At 42.6% G+C, this 15,329-nt stretch overlaps 1 protein-coding gene and 1 long non-coding RNA gene across 6 annotated transcripts in view; one reads left to right on the plus strand and one right to left on the minus strand.

Moving 5' to 3' along the window:
• On the minus strand, positions 1 to 13,391 carry LOC121068060. 4 transcript variants are annotated; one of them, XR_005818584.1, is made up of 5 exons: positions 13,261 to 13,391; positions 8,230 to 8,265; positions 6,871 to 6,951; positions 5,327 to 5,413; positions 1 to 3,851 (listed from the first exon to the last, which is right to left on the minus strand). It is a non-coding gene; the product is annotated as an uncharacterized LOC121068060 (long non-coding RNA). The 4 variants fall into 4 exon arrangements; XR_005818582.1 differs by lacking the exon at positions 8,230 to 8,265 and adding an exon at positions 12,103 to 12,190 and having other exon boundaries at positions 6,871 to 6,943; positions 13,261 to 13,340; XR_005818585.1 differs by lacking the exon at positions 8,230 to 8,265 and adding an exon at positions 12,103 to 12,190 and having other exon boundaries at positions 6,721 to 6,943; positions 13,261 to 13,340.
• AMD1 (adenosylmethionine decarboxylase 1) overlaps positions 12,907 to 15,329 on the plus strand; it is a 17,005-nt gene continuing 14,582 nt past the window's right edge. The window contains exon 1 of one of the 2 annotated variants that reach the window (XM_040553090.1): positions 12,907 to 13,392. In XM_040553090.1, coding sequence (XP_040409024.1) covers positions 13,262 to 13,392 — 131 coding nt within the window. In that variant the 5' untranslated portion in view covers positions 12,907 to 13,261. Of the gene's footprint in view, positions 13,393 to 14,168; positions 14,337 to 15,329 lie in introns of those variants that run through there. The other variant, XM_040553091.1, reaches the window with a different exon arrangement.

The following is a 15,329-nucleotide window of genomic DNA, read 5'->3' on the forward strand; positions in this document are numbered from 1 at the left end:
TTTGCAGCAATGCTTGAACCTGACTTTTTCTTCTCAAAAGGACTGCCTTCTCTTTTTTTCTGTGGCTTAGCATAACAAAGGGACAGGCTTTTAATGGCAGCTGGCTTTTCTTTGCCTTTCAGACAAGGGAAAAAATCTGATTACCTCAGAATATGTATTTTAACTGTAGAAAAATGTCCTTTTTATCCTCCTGGATCCTTACTGATCCCTTCCCATACTTGAGTTCCCAAGCTGTTCTTATCTTTACTCAGTGAAGATAGGCCCTTGGGTACCTGGGCCCTTGTCACTGCTGAGGACATTATGGTGGCCATAAGCACTGCTTCCCGTATTAACATTGCCTCCACTGCCCCAGTGCTCATACTTCAAGGTCCCCTATATCAGTTCCCCTTCCATAGGACTTTGGGCTCACAGGCAGTCCCTGGCAATTTAGCATCCCTGCAGCAATGCTGATACCCAGAGCAAGCTGTCTGGAAGGAAACAGACCCTCTGTATCTGTATCTGGAAGACCTTCATGCAGGGAAAGTTATCTAAAGAAGTTCCAAGTTCCTTCTTTTTCCTGTTAATGAGCAAATCTTAACGATCTCTTAGACGGACGGTCCTAGAAAACCACGGCTTCCATAACTGCTGAAAGACTGACATAGATTAAGGGGAAAAACGGGTTAAACAAGGGATAACGTGCTTCCAGAGCCTCTTTATTCCATGGAGAATGATGATACAGATGAACATACGCAGCAGAGGGACAACATGCTGGGGAGATCACAGAAAACATCACGTTGCTGAAAAACAACATCCTTCAAGAAAAACAGAGAGGCAGATAGGTGCATCTGTTATCAATCACTGCTTCAGACAACAAGTTTAGGAGTCACGGAGCAAAAGAAACAAGCCTTCCCCCCAGGCTCAAATTCCTCCTTGGAATTTTTTCAATTTTCTTGTCTGCAGAGCTGTATTTCCTCGTCCACCCCGTGCACAGCAGCTATTGCCAGCCTCTTTCCCAGGTTGACTGCCCAGCCAGGGAAACCAGCAGCATTTTGACAACAAAACGCACTGGCTGGCTACGAAAAGACACAATTGCCTTCACTGTATGTTAGCAGCTTTAGCCCATTAATCTAACAATCCCAGAAAGTGTTGATCTATTCCCAATCACATACGTATTCAGTCATTGATTTTTTTTTTGTCCGTTTTCAATAGGAATATTTAAATTACAATATTAAATTCCTGTGAAGTTGTCTATAGTACCAGTTTGGCTTGAGAATGTAAAACTGTAGAGTGCATTACCACTGCACCGAGTGCTCATATATTCACGTTAAAAACAACCAAAACCCAGCAGTTTCCTTAGTGTAAGAATAGGCTTGCTTTGGAATTCCAATACTAACTGAATAGCAAAAATCTCTGTAAACACCACTGCATTTAAAGCTGGAACATGTGTATTTGTATTATTTGTAGTCTTCAGGCCACTCTGTTCTGGTTCCCAGCTCCCTCCCCATTCCCAGCTGCCGCAGGTACACGTGTAACCCTGTCTCTCCCTCCAGGCAGCCCAGTTTGCCTTGCCCTTTACTCGTCCTTCCCGAATTCCCGAAGGCAATGGGGGACTTCTCACTGGGAGAATGGGGCCAGAAGCGATGAGCTCCTGGGAGGGGGAGAGAGGGGAAGTGGACCCCAGGGAGATTGGCCCAGCCATACGGAAAGGGCAGCTACAATAGCACATGGTTTTGGAATTGGAGCTTGCTTTTGAAAGGAAACTTTTGATTGTCCCCATTCTTTGTACCATGCTTTGGTCCATGCTGTAGAGTGGTCCTACAGTACACAAACTAGATTTCTATAGGCTAAAACTGTATGTGAGAGTGCACAGCAGGAGCACACATTGTGTTTTTTAATGGATATTCAGTCTTGGGAGCAGACTAGAAACAATCCAAAAGTAAAGACCCCTGAGATTCACATAATATGGATACTGAGCTGTCAGAACCAGTTATTTTGTTCTGCAGACCCATTCCCAGAGACGTGCCTTATGGTCCTGTGTACATCAGCAAGAGCAGGACCTCCAGCAGTACCCTGCGTTGGTGCTGTGCACTCCCTTTGCTTCCCAAGTCTGTTCTTTTGCTCCTGGATATTTCCAAACACTCCTCCAACCTACAGACTCCAATCTCGTACTGAGGAGAATTCAGTAATGAATGTAGTTAATTTGAAACTGATTATTTTTTCTAAGGTCAATAATGGGAAAACCGACTATCAAGCAAGAGCCATCCTGAGAACACAATACTACAGGGATCTAATGTTACCCTTAACAAAGCAATGCTATAACAACTAGCCTGACGTGTGCCTGCTCAACCTGACAACCTACTGCCAAGCTTTCCCTATTGCTTAAAGCAGGCTTCACAAAAACAGAACTAAAAGCACCCAACGGTTACAACAGCATGCTCTCTTCACTGCAACTAGTCTTAATACGATGTGCTGCTTGTCAGTTTTAAGTCATCCAAAGTCACCTCGCATTTGCTGAAATGAGCATTGAATCTCTTGAATCTCTCCTTTTTGGTTTCTGCATTTGAGAAGGAAAGGCTAAGTTTCACTGTCCATGCTTCAATTAAAAAACAAAACAAAACAGTCAAAGAAAAATGTTTCCTGTAAGAATTGCACGTCTTTCTTGATCAGCCAGGGTTTACATCATGGACAAATATGCCTATTTGTATTCAGAGGGTGCAGACTCAGGATGCGTCCCGTCTATTTCCCTACCACAATCTCACCATCCCCTGCTTCAGATGGCTCTGTTCCCCAGGCACCACCCTGAGTCATAATCTTAGGAAAGTAGGAGATACTTAATGGTCTTGCAGACCTGCATGACAACTGTCTTTATTGTGGATTTTCCAGCCCAATTGATTGCCCACTGTCTGGTAAGCATGCTAGCAATGCAAACTTCTAGAACGTGATTGGTATTTGCTTATCTGTCGTCAGAGTGGCTCTCGCTCTGATGTCTCTTTGATGAAGGGCCAGAGCCACTACCTCTTCAGCATGCAATTTCATTTTTGTGGCTTTCTTCATTCTGAATTTCTTCATCCAGCACTCATCATCCAAAATCTGCAACATGCACTTTCACCCTCCGGTGTGTTTTTCAGGCCCAGAAACATTATTATTCCGTGGTCTGAAGTTATTTTTTTTCTCCTCCCCAAAATTTTGTCATTCTTCTCCCACCACTCATCGCTATTTTAGAAGGGGTTGCTGAAGTCCCACGTATATCAGAGATATGCGAACCAGAAATGTAAGGTACATTAGCCTTTGCAGATCTCATGTTGATGGCAGAGAGACAAAATAGCAAAATATAGATCTAATAATTAAAAAAAAAAGTTTTATTTTAGAAAACACCATGTAATACAGAATTGTGGGAGACTGATTCTAATATCTTGACACTGGAAGAATTCTGCACAGAGAAGTGCAGTACATGTTGGTACAAGGATGCCTCCTGACATTTTGCTGTGGCTCCACCCAACACAACCACACATAGTGAGGCTGGGTTGTGTCAGGCTAAGCGGCTACGTATAAATGTACTCTGATGTTGCAGCGTCAGCTGTTGTAGGCTGACAGCATACTTGCTCATGTAGTCATATCTTTAAACCTTGGGGTTGTCAGTTACAGACTCGAGGTCTAGAGAACTAGCTGAGATGCAGACATCAGTAATGCAGACATCTCGGGGCAGATAAGACAAATTCCAGTGCTGATGCTGTAAAGGCAGAAGACAAAAGCTCTCAGATCGATGTAGGGATGTACACCTGAACAGGGGTATTTGTAGCCATTCTTCATAAGTTTTCTAAGAAACTTAATTTGATTTTCTCTCCAGCAAAAATGGATCAGTCTTTCAGTCCCTGAAAGAGAAAGGCATGCTTTGATGCAGCTATTTCATGCAGCATTCATGCAAAATCATTGGCAATTTAAATAGATTATGTTAATAAAATAAATTATTCCATATATTATTTTTTATTATAACTTAGCTTGCAGTGCTCTTGAAAATGTGTAAAAAGATCATTGCTGTTTCTGCATAGGAAGTTAAGTTCTCTGCTCACTCTTCCCAGACTGGCCATAGAGTTTCACTACCTCCCTGATGCCTACTCTTCCATGTTTTTAAACCTTTCGTGAGCCCTTCACAAGAAGCTACTATGGTCACAAGAAACTATTTGTGGGACTATGCCTCATTTTTGAACATCAGCAAACACCATTCTATTGAAAGAGGTTTGAATGAACGGTGACACTTTTCCCTGTTTTGGAAAACTGCATGGTTTCAAATTAAACTGAAAATAAATGCCCCAAAAACTAAGTGATTGTATCTTGAAAGAAATGAGAGAAAGTTTACATGCTGTACTGATGGACCTGTAGAACAAGTAGCCCCTTTGGTGTACCTAGAAAATTTAATGAAACCTTGTCTAAAATAGATCGGGTGATTCATGCCCTAGACATACCTGTTCTTCTATGCTGACCACCAAGTGAAGCGCTGGGTGACAGGCTAACTTATCAACATCTACATTGCATATGTAAAGTTAAACGTCATGAATTTCTCTGGTTGCATCTGTAATCACTTCAGACATTTCCTAGCAAAAAAAGAAACATGATACCTTCCAAAGAGCTCAAATGCATGGCTTTTGAAAGCCAAGAAATGACTTGGAAGTTCTTTGACCAAAGGGAAATATCGATTAACTTTTTCGTGAATAGTTTTGCCACAGAGCAGTCGGACATCTTATAAGTGTCCACAAAGTAAACAGACACAGACATCGTTGAGAAGACTACTTCAACAGGGAAAGGTGCAAAAATATGGAGCAGACAATCAGAGGCAGAGGAAATAGGCAGAACCTGGACAGAACTTATTGAGGGTCTGTATAAAGAGTATTTTCTATTTTTCTATGTAAAATTCAATATGTGAAGTTTCTCAAACTAAAATGTGTTCTGTTCTAGGCTAGAAAATTAAACTGAGCAACCAGTAAAACTTCACCACTCCAGTAGTCATAGGAAATGACATAGTGATAGCATGCTGAATTACATTATTTTTCTGACATAAACAGATCTGATATGGATATAGAGGAAGGTAAATAAATTCTTAATTACTTGTCTAAATCTTGCCTTTTTTCTTTGTAAAACTAGAGATTGAAGAGAATGGCTAAATTAACACCTTTAAATCACAGAGAAATCAGAAGTAACATTTGTACATGATGCTTTACAATTTGAAGACATAATATTAAGTTATTAACTTCTTGTACTCCCAAGTACATCAGGTGACTGTGAGTCAAGAAAATGTATACTGTCTCCTACAATTGTCCATGTATGTCACTTACTACAAGGACCAAATTACCTTTTCTTGGGCAAGTTTGGATGTAGAGTATCCAGACCAGAGGAGTTCTTCAGATGACAAGTCTTGAATACCTTGTTGAAATATGAACTAAAGAGAACAGAGAGAAAGTAGGAGGGAGATGAAAACAGAATTATTACTTTTTATAGCATGTTATATGTTGCAACAAAGGTTAATATATATATATATGATTAAACTGACTATATTGCTTAAGATGTGCCTTTTTTTCATAACCAGACAGCATGTAGTCTATCATTACACATGAAAGGAAATTGCTATTAAGAGATATTCTATCTGTTGATCAAATGACAAAAAGACCCTTGAGCTTGCAGTCAGTAATATGTGCAAAAAAGTTCCATGTCTGTCATCTACCACAATGAGCCTTGCTGGTGCACAAGTTCAAAGCTGCAGCCAAAGAAAGTCGTGCGTTGCAGACCTTAGTTAGTATTTTGAAAACATAGAGGCAAGGGTAGTATTAAACTACTAAAGAAACATTCATGAACGGTAAGGGCCCAAAGTACACTACAGTTTAATTCAGGACTACTGATCCATGGCAAAAAGGGCAAAAAGGAGACATGAAAAACTAGTATTTTTTGCCAGAACCTTGTTGGATGTTATCAGCAGCAGCTCCACTTATGTACAAGCTTTGCCTTCCAGACTTCAAAATGGATAGATTACTTCTTTCTGTCACACAAAAGTACGCACTCTGTCACGATTTATCCTAGACCAACTTTCAGAAATGAGTCACAACCTTTGTTTAAAGGGTGTTGGGTTGTTTTTTTTTGAAATGCTGACACAAGCTCAGCTACTGCATTGTCAACAGGGAACACTACTGCGGAGAGACGTAAATGACAGTCGCATAGAGCAGAATAAATTAATTCAATTGTAAAACAGCCAATTATACATTACATCTGGTATCTACTCTTCTTTGTTATAAGGCAGCTTTTTTCATGCTATGGATGAAATATAGCAGCCTGCAAAAGCAGTGGTAGAGCCATTTTGCTTTTATCATATCAATATTGTTCAGTGTCTTATTTTAAGGTTTGTATTTCTATTCATGTGATAGCCTCATGTTTTCTTTTGGCTTCAGTTTCAGAGTTTTAAAATTTTGCCATGTACACATTGAGAAATACCCCAGAGGTCAAATCGCAATTTATTGATGTCTGAAATCTCATTATTTTTGAACAAATCTCATTAGTTTAAGACCTAACTGGTGATTTTTTATTCTTAGGCTTATTAACGTTGATAATAATATAACTAATGTATATCTCTTCTTTATATAAATGAACAATTAGAAACAATATAAGCAATTGCAAGCAATATAAATATTTTTTCATTGCTTTTGTGACAAATGTGATGAAATTTTCCCTGAAGAGGATTGATTATAAATCAATTACAATCGGATGTCTCTGCAGAAACGACCAGTATGAAGAGGAGGCAGCCTGGTTTTCTTCAGTCAATTCAATAAAGAATGAACATGCTTCACCGCCAGCACAGACTACATGAAAACAAAAGGAACATTGTCTTAAACTGAACTTTGGGCTTACCTGTGCACTCTTTAGGAGAAACATATTTTTCACTGTTTCAACGATGACTTCCTGAGAATCCTTTTAACTTCAACTATAGGCCTTGCATGTCGTGTCATAAAAAAAAGAGGGGGTGGGGGAGAGAGAAGGTAGGGTGCATCTTTGTTAACTCTGTGTAAATAAAATTCCTCCATGTGGTTGAAATTCCATCCTTCCCAGGCTGGGTCCTTCAGATAAAGCTCTTATAAAGTCCAGACTGGATATTTGAAAAGTTGGAGTTTTGACTTTTCCTTGAAGTATAAATAATTTTTGCACTTTTTGCTGAACCAAATCATCTGTTTTCTCTCTTGACTGCTACAGCTTTTTTGGTTTACCTGCTTATCAGAAGATAATGGAGAGAGGTCTCAGGTACAAACTGTTAATGATCTAAATGAAGGAAATGAGACAAACTAATAAAGATGTCTTGTGTTTTCATTTAGCATTTAACTACAGCACGTGTCAATGCAAATGTTAGAAACTATTTAACTTAAACATCTAATTTTTGGGTGATGTTTCTTTTGTACATTGGGTATGGGTGGGTAGAGTAGTGGGTGGGTGGGAAAGTAGATGCAACCTGAATTCCTATTGTGAATACAATTCCATTCTACTAATTTCTTGACCAAAAAATAAAAAATAAAAAGGGCAGCATCCATATTCCTCTGTGGAAGCCCTCCTTGAAGGTCACCTCTGATTATCTTGTATCCTGGTGACAGAATATTATAATAGTAAAAAATTACCCTTTTTTCCTCTCAAGAACCTAAGAGGAATCTGCTTTTCTCATTGTTGTCCACACTAATACTTCAGTACATGAATAGCATCATAGATTTGTGTACCTCTATTGATTTCAAATTAGTTTAAATGTTAAACATATAAATGTTTGCAGGAGCAAGGCCTTTGTTTGCGTATTGACCTCCTTTAGACTGGAATCTCATGACCGATATGATTGGGGCTTCTGGAGATTGCGTTTGGTCTTAAAGTATGTAAGATTTTTATTGACTGAAAGCTTTGTTTTCAGGTGCCATAGGAAGACTAGGGTCATAAGGAAAGCTGTTGGTTTGCCTCATTTAGTAAGGTAATCTTGGATATTTTTAGGATCTCAGATGGTAATTTTCTTGCTTTGTAGCACTGACTGAAAATCAACATTGCTTCAAAGTTACTACTGATGCCATACCTCAGAGTGAGGGAGGTTTAGGAGAGTCAATTTATTTTCAGGAACACAACTGCAAAACATCTCAAGCAGCAGTTTCTGTGCGGTTTTTAATTATCCCAAGGTAGGGATTGATACACAACTTTTCAGAATGCTGAAAAAATAATATCACTATGAAAAAAAAGGATGATTACCTAAATCACTTTTTTCAGTCCCCCTCTGAAGAACACCTATAAATGCAAGTTTAGAATATGGTTAAATTAAGACCATATATTTAATAGATTAAGTATAAATTAAAAAGTGAAGTAGAATATAACTCCAATTTAGATAAAAGCATTTATGAGCAATCTTCATAAAGACAAAACATTTAAATTTGAATCCTTACATTGTGAATTACATTCATCATTGCATTCAGTGCATTATATTAATTAATCAAATGTGTATAGGCATGATAGTCACTGACTAAAAAATAGGAGTTCAGATTAATGACAGAAGAGGGCTACAATAGATAAAATTTGCTTAGGTCAAAATTGATTTGGGGAAAGATGGTAAAAGCTCCTACTCCAAGAGTACACAATACTCTCAATTTCAAAAAGACAAGTTTGATAAATCAAGGGAACTTACCTGTGAAGTCAGGGACTGAGGAATCCAAATATTGAGGATAATGTAATTATTTTCAATGAAAAGGATCATGGTATGCAGACTTTTTGTCTTAAGAAAGCAGGGAAAGTTCTACAGAAGGGCTTCAGAGCTAGTTCAATAAATAACCATAAGCAAAAACTGAAACACTTAGAAAATGGCAGAGGACTAAACACAAAGGAAAAGTTATCTGAGGGATCATGAAAAGGAAGGACAAAATGAGAATTGCCAAAAATCAAGCTGAGTTAGACTTCAAAAAAGATATGAAAAGCAAACAGCAACAAAGATTCTTCATCCCCATAAACAAAAGAAAATAAAAGACTGTAGCTGCTATGCAGTATGAAGTGGAGAGAGATGGAAGATAATCTTGGCAAAAGATAAATTGTGCTTCACTACCGATCTGAAAAAAAAAATAATGTGCCTCAGTTTTTAATGAGGACAATGACCCATTATTGGAGCAAAGATGGTTTAGATAATAGCAGGAGTATGGAAAAGCAAAGTTCAGAACAAAGCAAAAATCAGGAAAATTAATGCAGTCTGTTCAAGAAACTGCATCTTGAGAGAGACTTGTCCATCTCCACTCCATTTCTGAAAGGAACTAGCATGTAAACTCAGGGGTCTAGTACCCAATGAATGGAGAGAAACAAATTTCACACCTATCACCAAAAAGGTGGCTAATGCCTGCAGTGATGATTTTGTAGCCATGATGTGTGGACCTCTAGAACACAAACTAATATCAACTACACTTTAGTTCAAAGTTGAAATTCTTAGTGTGTTTATTTCATTCACATTTTCAAAGTGGAATCAAGTGGTTATTCTATTGGCCAAACATTTGCTCCTAGACATTTAAGCTAAACTTTGAGAATCTTCAGTAAATTAATAATAAAAAACAACATACAATGTCCAAGTATTAAATGAATGTTACATCTACTGTTGCTATTCAATGTATACAGAATTTTACGAGAATTAATTAATTGTCAAAGTTTCCTGGTTTTGATCAGCAATTGCCATTTGTCGGCAGACAAAGTGAGTGTCAGTGCTACACTTACAAGTTCTGTCAGTCAAATCTGAGCTAACTGCAGGGGAAACCATAATGGCATCCTGAGAAGGATTTCATAGCAGGACAATTCTTTGTATTTATTTTTCTCATTTAATTTAGAAGGATATTTGCTGGTTGTAGACAAGAAGTAGGAAATAACCATTTGAGATACTTGAGATTCCAATTTTGTGCTAAAAATTGCTCGAGTTACTAAAACGTTGCTGTTGCTTGTTACTATAGTAAAACAACTCAGAACTTCCCTAGCGTAAATGAACAGCCCAGATTTGCTACAAAACTGTTCCTGACTTTTGACTCACTGAAATGTGAAGTTGGCTCTTGTTGCCATTCTCCCTGCAAGCAGAAATCTGAGAAGTGGGGCAAGTAAATTGAAACAGGAATGGAGGAGCAGGGCCAAGTTGGCCATATTATAGATGAATGCTTTTGTTTTTTAAAAAACAGGGGGGAAATGTCATGAAAGTCATGCATTCTCTGGGCATGCACTGGCTTTCTAGCAACTTGCTTTTTTGTTCTTTTTGTAGCGACCATCAAAATGATTGAGGAAGGCAGCAAAGGTGCTCCTCCTCCTCACAGCACACTAGTTTTTGCTTCTCGTGGTCACATGCCAGGGTAGCAGAGAACTAGCGTAACATTAACCTTTACGTAAATATTACAATGAATGTTCTCCTTCACAAAGAGCGAGCATGAGCCTTTGCTGCCGTTGCCCGTAAATGAGGCTTTATTCCATATTTGAATCTTCATTATTCTTGGCAATGCCTCTCATCTAAGTTGGCAGCTCAGAATTACTTTGCTGCCACAGCCCCCTATGGATCGTTGCAGCAGCTCAAAATAGCTGTTCAAAGTGAGGAAACCTCTGCACAAGGAGTAGCCTCAAGGGAGAAATTTCAAGAACTCTACAGCCCCTTTGTGCTACTGGAAAAGTGTAAAGAGACTGGGTAAGAATACGGAATTCATCGTTGTCCTTTCCTCACAATAAAACATTCATACTTTCTCATCTTTCTTTCTGGACTTGGTTATTTGTTGACACTAAGCTTGCCAGATTCAAGAATACGGGTAAGAGCAAAGACTGCTTCTTGCTGGCTCTGGGAGCTCTGTGTCTGGCAGCTGGTTTGGTAAGGAAAACGGGGAGCAGCTTCAGCGCCACACAAGTCTGCATCCTGTTTTGGACTGTCCAGAAGCTCTGTTTTGGCAAGCAGGAACTCTGAATCATGCTGACTGCTGGGCTCGGTTACACACCTAACAAAAAAACAAAGTAAAACCAAGCTGATACAATGACATCAGTTTTGTACTACACACAAATTCCTCCTGTTTACGGGGTAATGCACCTGGCCAGTTGCAGCCTGCTGCACCAGCAGATCGCTACAAAGGAGCCAGATCATAAATAATTTTTGGCCCTATGTCTCATGATCATATGATGATGCCTGAGCCTTCCTGACTTCCAGAGCCTGCCTTCCTCCAGATTCAAATGTTTGACTAAGGTTATTAAATCAATTTTAAAACTGCTGTGGTTAAATTAGTACGACCCCTTTGACCAGATATTTTGAAACCTGCAAGTCCTTCAGCTCCATTCCCATCCCTTATCTGTGGGTAATCTCACTTGTAAACATGAATTCAGCTACCAACTTTCCAACGATGACTCACAGAACCTCTCTCTAATCCACAACAATCTCCTTCTGTCCTTCCTGAAACTTCAGCCTGTCCCTCAGACAATACTTTGTTCATGCCTACTTGCCAGTCAGGCTGAAAAAAGGGCTTTCACTGCTCTTTTCTCTCCTCCACCTGCTCTCTCTCTATTTTTCAGCAATCAAGCCTCTCATGAAGGAAGGCCTGCGGCCTTCAGCAGTAATATAAATCACTCTTTAGGTGTTCGTACCCACACTCTCTGGCTTCAGATATTCTACATCGCCCTGCTGCTTTTCCATTACATCAATGTACTTGTCTTTGTTTCCAAATTCTTTCACGGCTTCATCTTACTCAGTGCTGAGATCATTTCCCTCCTCACATCAGCTGGTGATACTGGGATGCATTGTCACTTGTTAAACTTTCAAACCAGTGCTTTCCACTGCTTTTTAGGTTATTCCCTCACATTGAGAATCTTCCTAGAAATAAGAAAGAGGGACTTTTTTGTTGTTGTTGTTGTTTAATATTGTCCTTTTCTGCAGTGTCTTAAAGATAGTCTTATGGATGATTGCTGTGCCTTAAAACCAGGAGACAACTGCCACAGTTAGTAGGCTAGGCCCACTCAGACTAGCGTCTGGTAGCAGCTGGGAAGAAATTGAAGCCCAAATTGGGAAAGTAAGAGAAAGTGGTGGCTGAATGGGGCAGACAAGAACACAGAGAGACTTTGGGAAATGCTGGAGATGGTACATACACACGTGGTCCAAGTCATGGGGTGAAACTACACTGCAGTCAAGGGTCAGCAAGGCAGGGGCTCCAACCAAGACAAGACGATGACATGCCTGGATGGAGCAACATCACAAGGACCACTTGCAGACAGAAAGCGGGATCAACCAGATGACTGAAAACTAACATTAAACTGACAGAAGATAGGATTTGGGATTAGTGTGATGGATGCAGAAACAAGTGTAGGGGGACTAGTATTAAAAATAAACGGGGTCTGGGGCTGGACAGAGTTCACAACCCCATGGCTTTGGCTTCATAAGCACTTTAAGGTGATATAACCTTTATAACTACTGGAACAAGTGGTCCTGCACTCCCCACCCGAGGTTTCTCGTTTGTGCCCAAGCACAACCTCTTCATGCCAGCACAAGCACTCCTGCAGCTGGGACACGGACCAGCTCGGGGACCTGATGCAGGTTAAAGCCGATCATGACTAAAAACTATTAACCGTGATTAACACCGAGCAGTGAGCATTCAGCCTGACGCAGCGGGGAGCACACACAGGGCGGAGGGGGAGCGCTTTATTTCACAGCGGTGACAGCTCGCACCGAGTTCGCCGGGACCGCAATGGGAGAGCTCCCCCCGCGCCTGAGGAAATGGCACCGGGGAGCGGCCGGGCCGCTGCGGGCGGGTGGGGCCGGAGGAACCGGCATACCCCTGACGGGCGTCCGCGTCAGCCTATGAGAAGTGGCGAAGGGCGGGCCGGAGAGGCGGCGGGCCAATGGCAGGCGCCTCCCCGCCCGCCCCGCCCCCGCCGCCCCGCGGGGTATAAAAGGGGCGGAGTGCGCGCTCGGCCCTCGCTTACACAGTATGGCCGGCGACATTAGCTAGCGCTCGCTCACCGCTCTGCTCTGTAACAGGGGAACGCACGGACTGCAAGGAACCGCACCGCATCGCCCGCGCCCCGCTCGGACTGTAACCCCCGCACGCACGCTCACGCCGCCGCCGCGCACTCCGGGTGGTTTAAAAAAAAATAATAATAATCCTTCATCTTTTTTTTTTTTTTTTTAAATTAATATTAAAAAAATAGAAAAAAAAAAAAAAAAGAAAAAAAAATCCCCCCCGGAGGTGAAACCCGCGGCGGGGCGGCCGTTAATTTCTGTGGTTGTTGGTTGCCGAGTTGTCTCACCATGAAGGAGAACGGTGCACACTTCTTCGAAGGGACCGAGAAGCTGCTGGAGGTGTGGTTCGCCCGGCAGCAGCCCGCGCCGCAGGAGCCGCACCAGAGCAAGGGGTCCGGCGACCTCCGCACCATCCCCAGGTCCGGTAACGGCCGCCGGGAGCGCGCGCGGGGGGGGGGGGGGGCGGGGGGGGAACCGTTGACCGTTGGTCGCAACGGCCGCGCTCGCGCCTTCAGGGCTGCGGAGCTGGCTCTCCGCGCCCCCCCCATTTTCCAGTCAGTGACAGCGGGGGTCACCTTGGGCAGCCCCCCGGGGTTCTGCTCCTTCCTCCTCCTCCTCCTCCGAGGAAGGGCAGGAGGCCGCCATTCCGCGGCGCCACCGCGTGCGGCCCGGTGCGGTCCCTGCTGGCAACATGTGGCGCCGCCCGGTCCCCGTCCTCCCCCTCTCCACACCCCGAGGAGCCCCCGCAGAGCCCCCTCCAAAACCGGCGGTACCGGGAGCGGGGAACCCCACCCCTGTGGCCGGCACTTGGGGGGGGGGGGGGGTTGGGGATCGCCCCCTCCTCCCCCCGGAGTGCGGCTGGAGCGGCGATTTACACGTGAGTTTCTTGGCGCTGCTCCCAGACCGCGCCGCCTGGCTTTTTTTTTTGCCTTTTTTTTCTCCTTTCCCTTCTTCCCCCCCCCATTGACAAGTTGAAGCCAATGAGAGCTGGGCGCCGCCGAGGGGTGGGCCCCCGCCTTGTCACCCAATGGGCATCTGAAGAATGTGCTGGCGCTTCTTTCGCTACCACCCAGCGAGGCAGGAAGAAAGGCCCGCGGCCCGCACGGCCCCGGCTGCACACGTGTTCCCCAGGCGGGCCCGAGGGCAGCCCCCGGCCCTGCTCCCACAGCCCTGCTCCCCCGGCCCTGCTCACATTAGGCAGATGGGACCAGTTGGAAGGCTGCGCTCCTGTCAGTGGTTCATTACCAGGCTGGCGCCTGGAGGATCTGGTGTCCTCGGTGTGTCCAGATTTGCACGTGTATACGGTTCTGATCCGGTGGTCTTTGGTCAGGGAGCTTGGAGGAGATGTTGTGATGCATTGAATGTATGTATTGCCATAGTCGTTTCTCCATTCAGAGGTACATACTTAGGAAAAGGCAAATTCCACGTGTTTTGTCTTGGCATTTCTCAGCATCTTTCCTGTGTAAATGTACTGGTAGAGTTAGCTATCCAAAGATCTGAATCACCAGTGAGCAGATAACTGCCTTTCCTGAAATAATGAGTGTCTACCTTGTGCATGTCTGTCACTAGCTCACGGGTAGAAGCTTAATTTCTGCCACGACAAAGCAGTGCATGATATGTGTTTAGCTCTGACCTGTTGCGGTGTGGTATTCTCGTGTAACTCTGACTTGCAAAGCTGTTCAGACCTCTTTGACTTAACATTTGTAACATGGCAGTGATGAGATAGGTGGTTACACAGTTCTTTGCTACATAGTGGTACTGCAGATACTATAAGGTTAGAATTTGTATAGTTAATGTCCATGCAATCCTGGAAGAGCAAATTCTTGCTGAAAAGGGTGCTGCTGATCTGAAATATTACGTAGGCACTTCAGGGTTCCTGTCGCGTTTAATATCTGTAAATGTGAAAGATTCCAAGGCTTGACTTCGCATTCATGTGCTGGTATTGGAATATGCACATCTTCTAGTTTAGGGATGGCATTCTGCAAATGCTTTCCTCATTGACGCATTCGTACTTTCTGGGCTGTTTGTGTTCTGAGGCTCGCATTAAACCAGCAAACTGAGTTTTTAAAATTGCTTAATACGATTTAATGGAATTGTAAGGCAGGTACTTCAACAATTCCTTTACGAGGCTTAGATATGGCTGTAAAGTTTTAATAGGGCAGATACAAACTGTTAACTGTTGAACACGTGGCCTTTAACACAGTTTCAGAGCTGGGAGCAAGCTTTGAAGGTGTTTGCGTTAATTGGGTCTTAATACAAGACGTTGATTGAAGCCGTCTATCTTTTGGGTAGGGGGTGTGACATGTTTGAAAACTGCTGTTAACCTGTGTTCAGGGGTAACAGTGATAGTGTGTTG

This window comes from Cygnus olor, chromosome 3, assembly GCF_009769625.2.
Source record: "Cygnus olor isolate bCygOlo1 chromosome 3, bCygOlo1.pri.v2, whole genome shotgun sequence".
NCBI classification, from domain to species: domain Eukaryota; kingdom Metazoa; phylum Chordata; class Aves; order Anseriformes; family Anatidae; genus Cygnus; species Cygnus olor.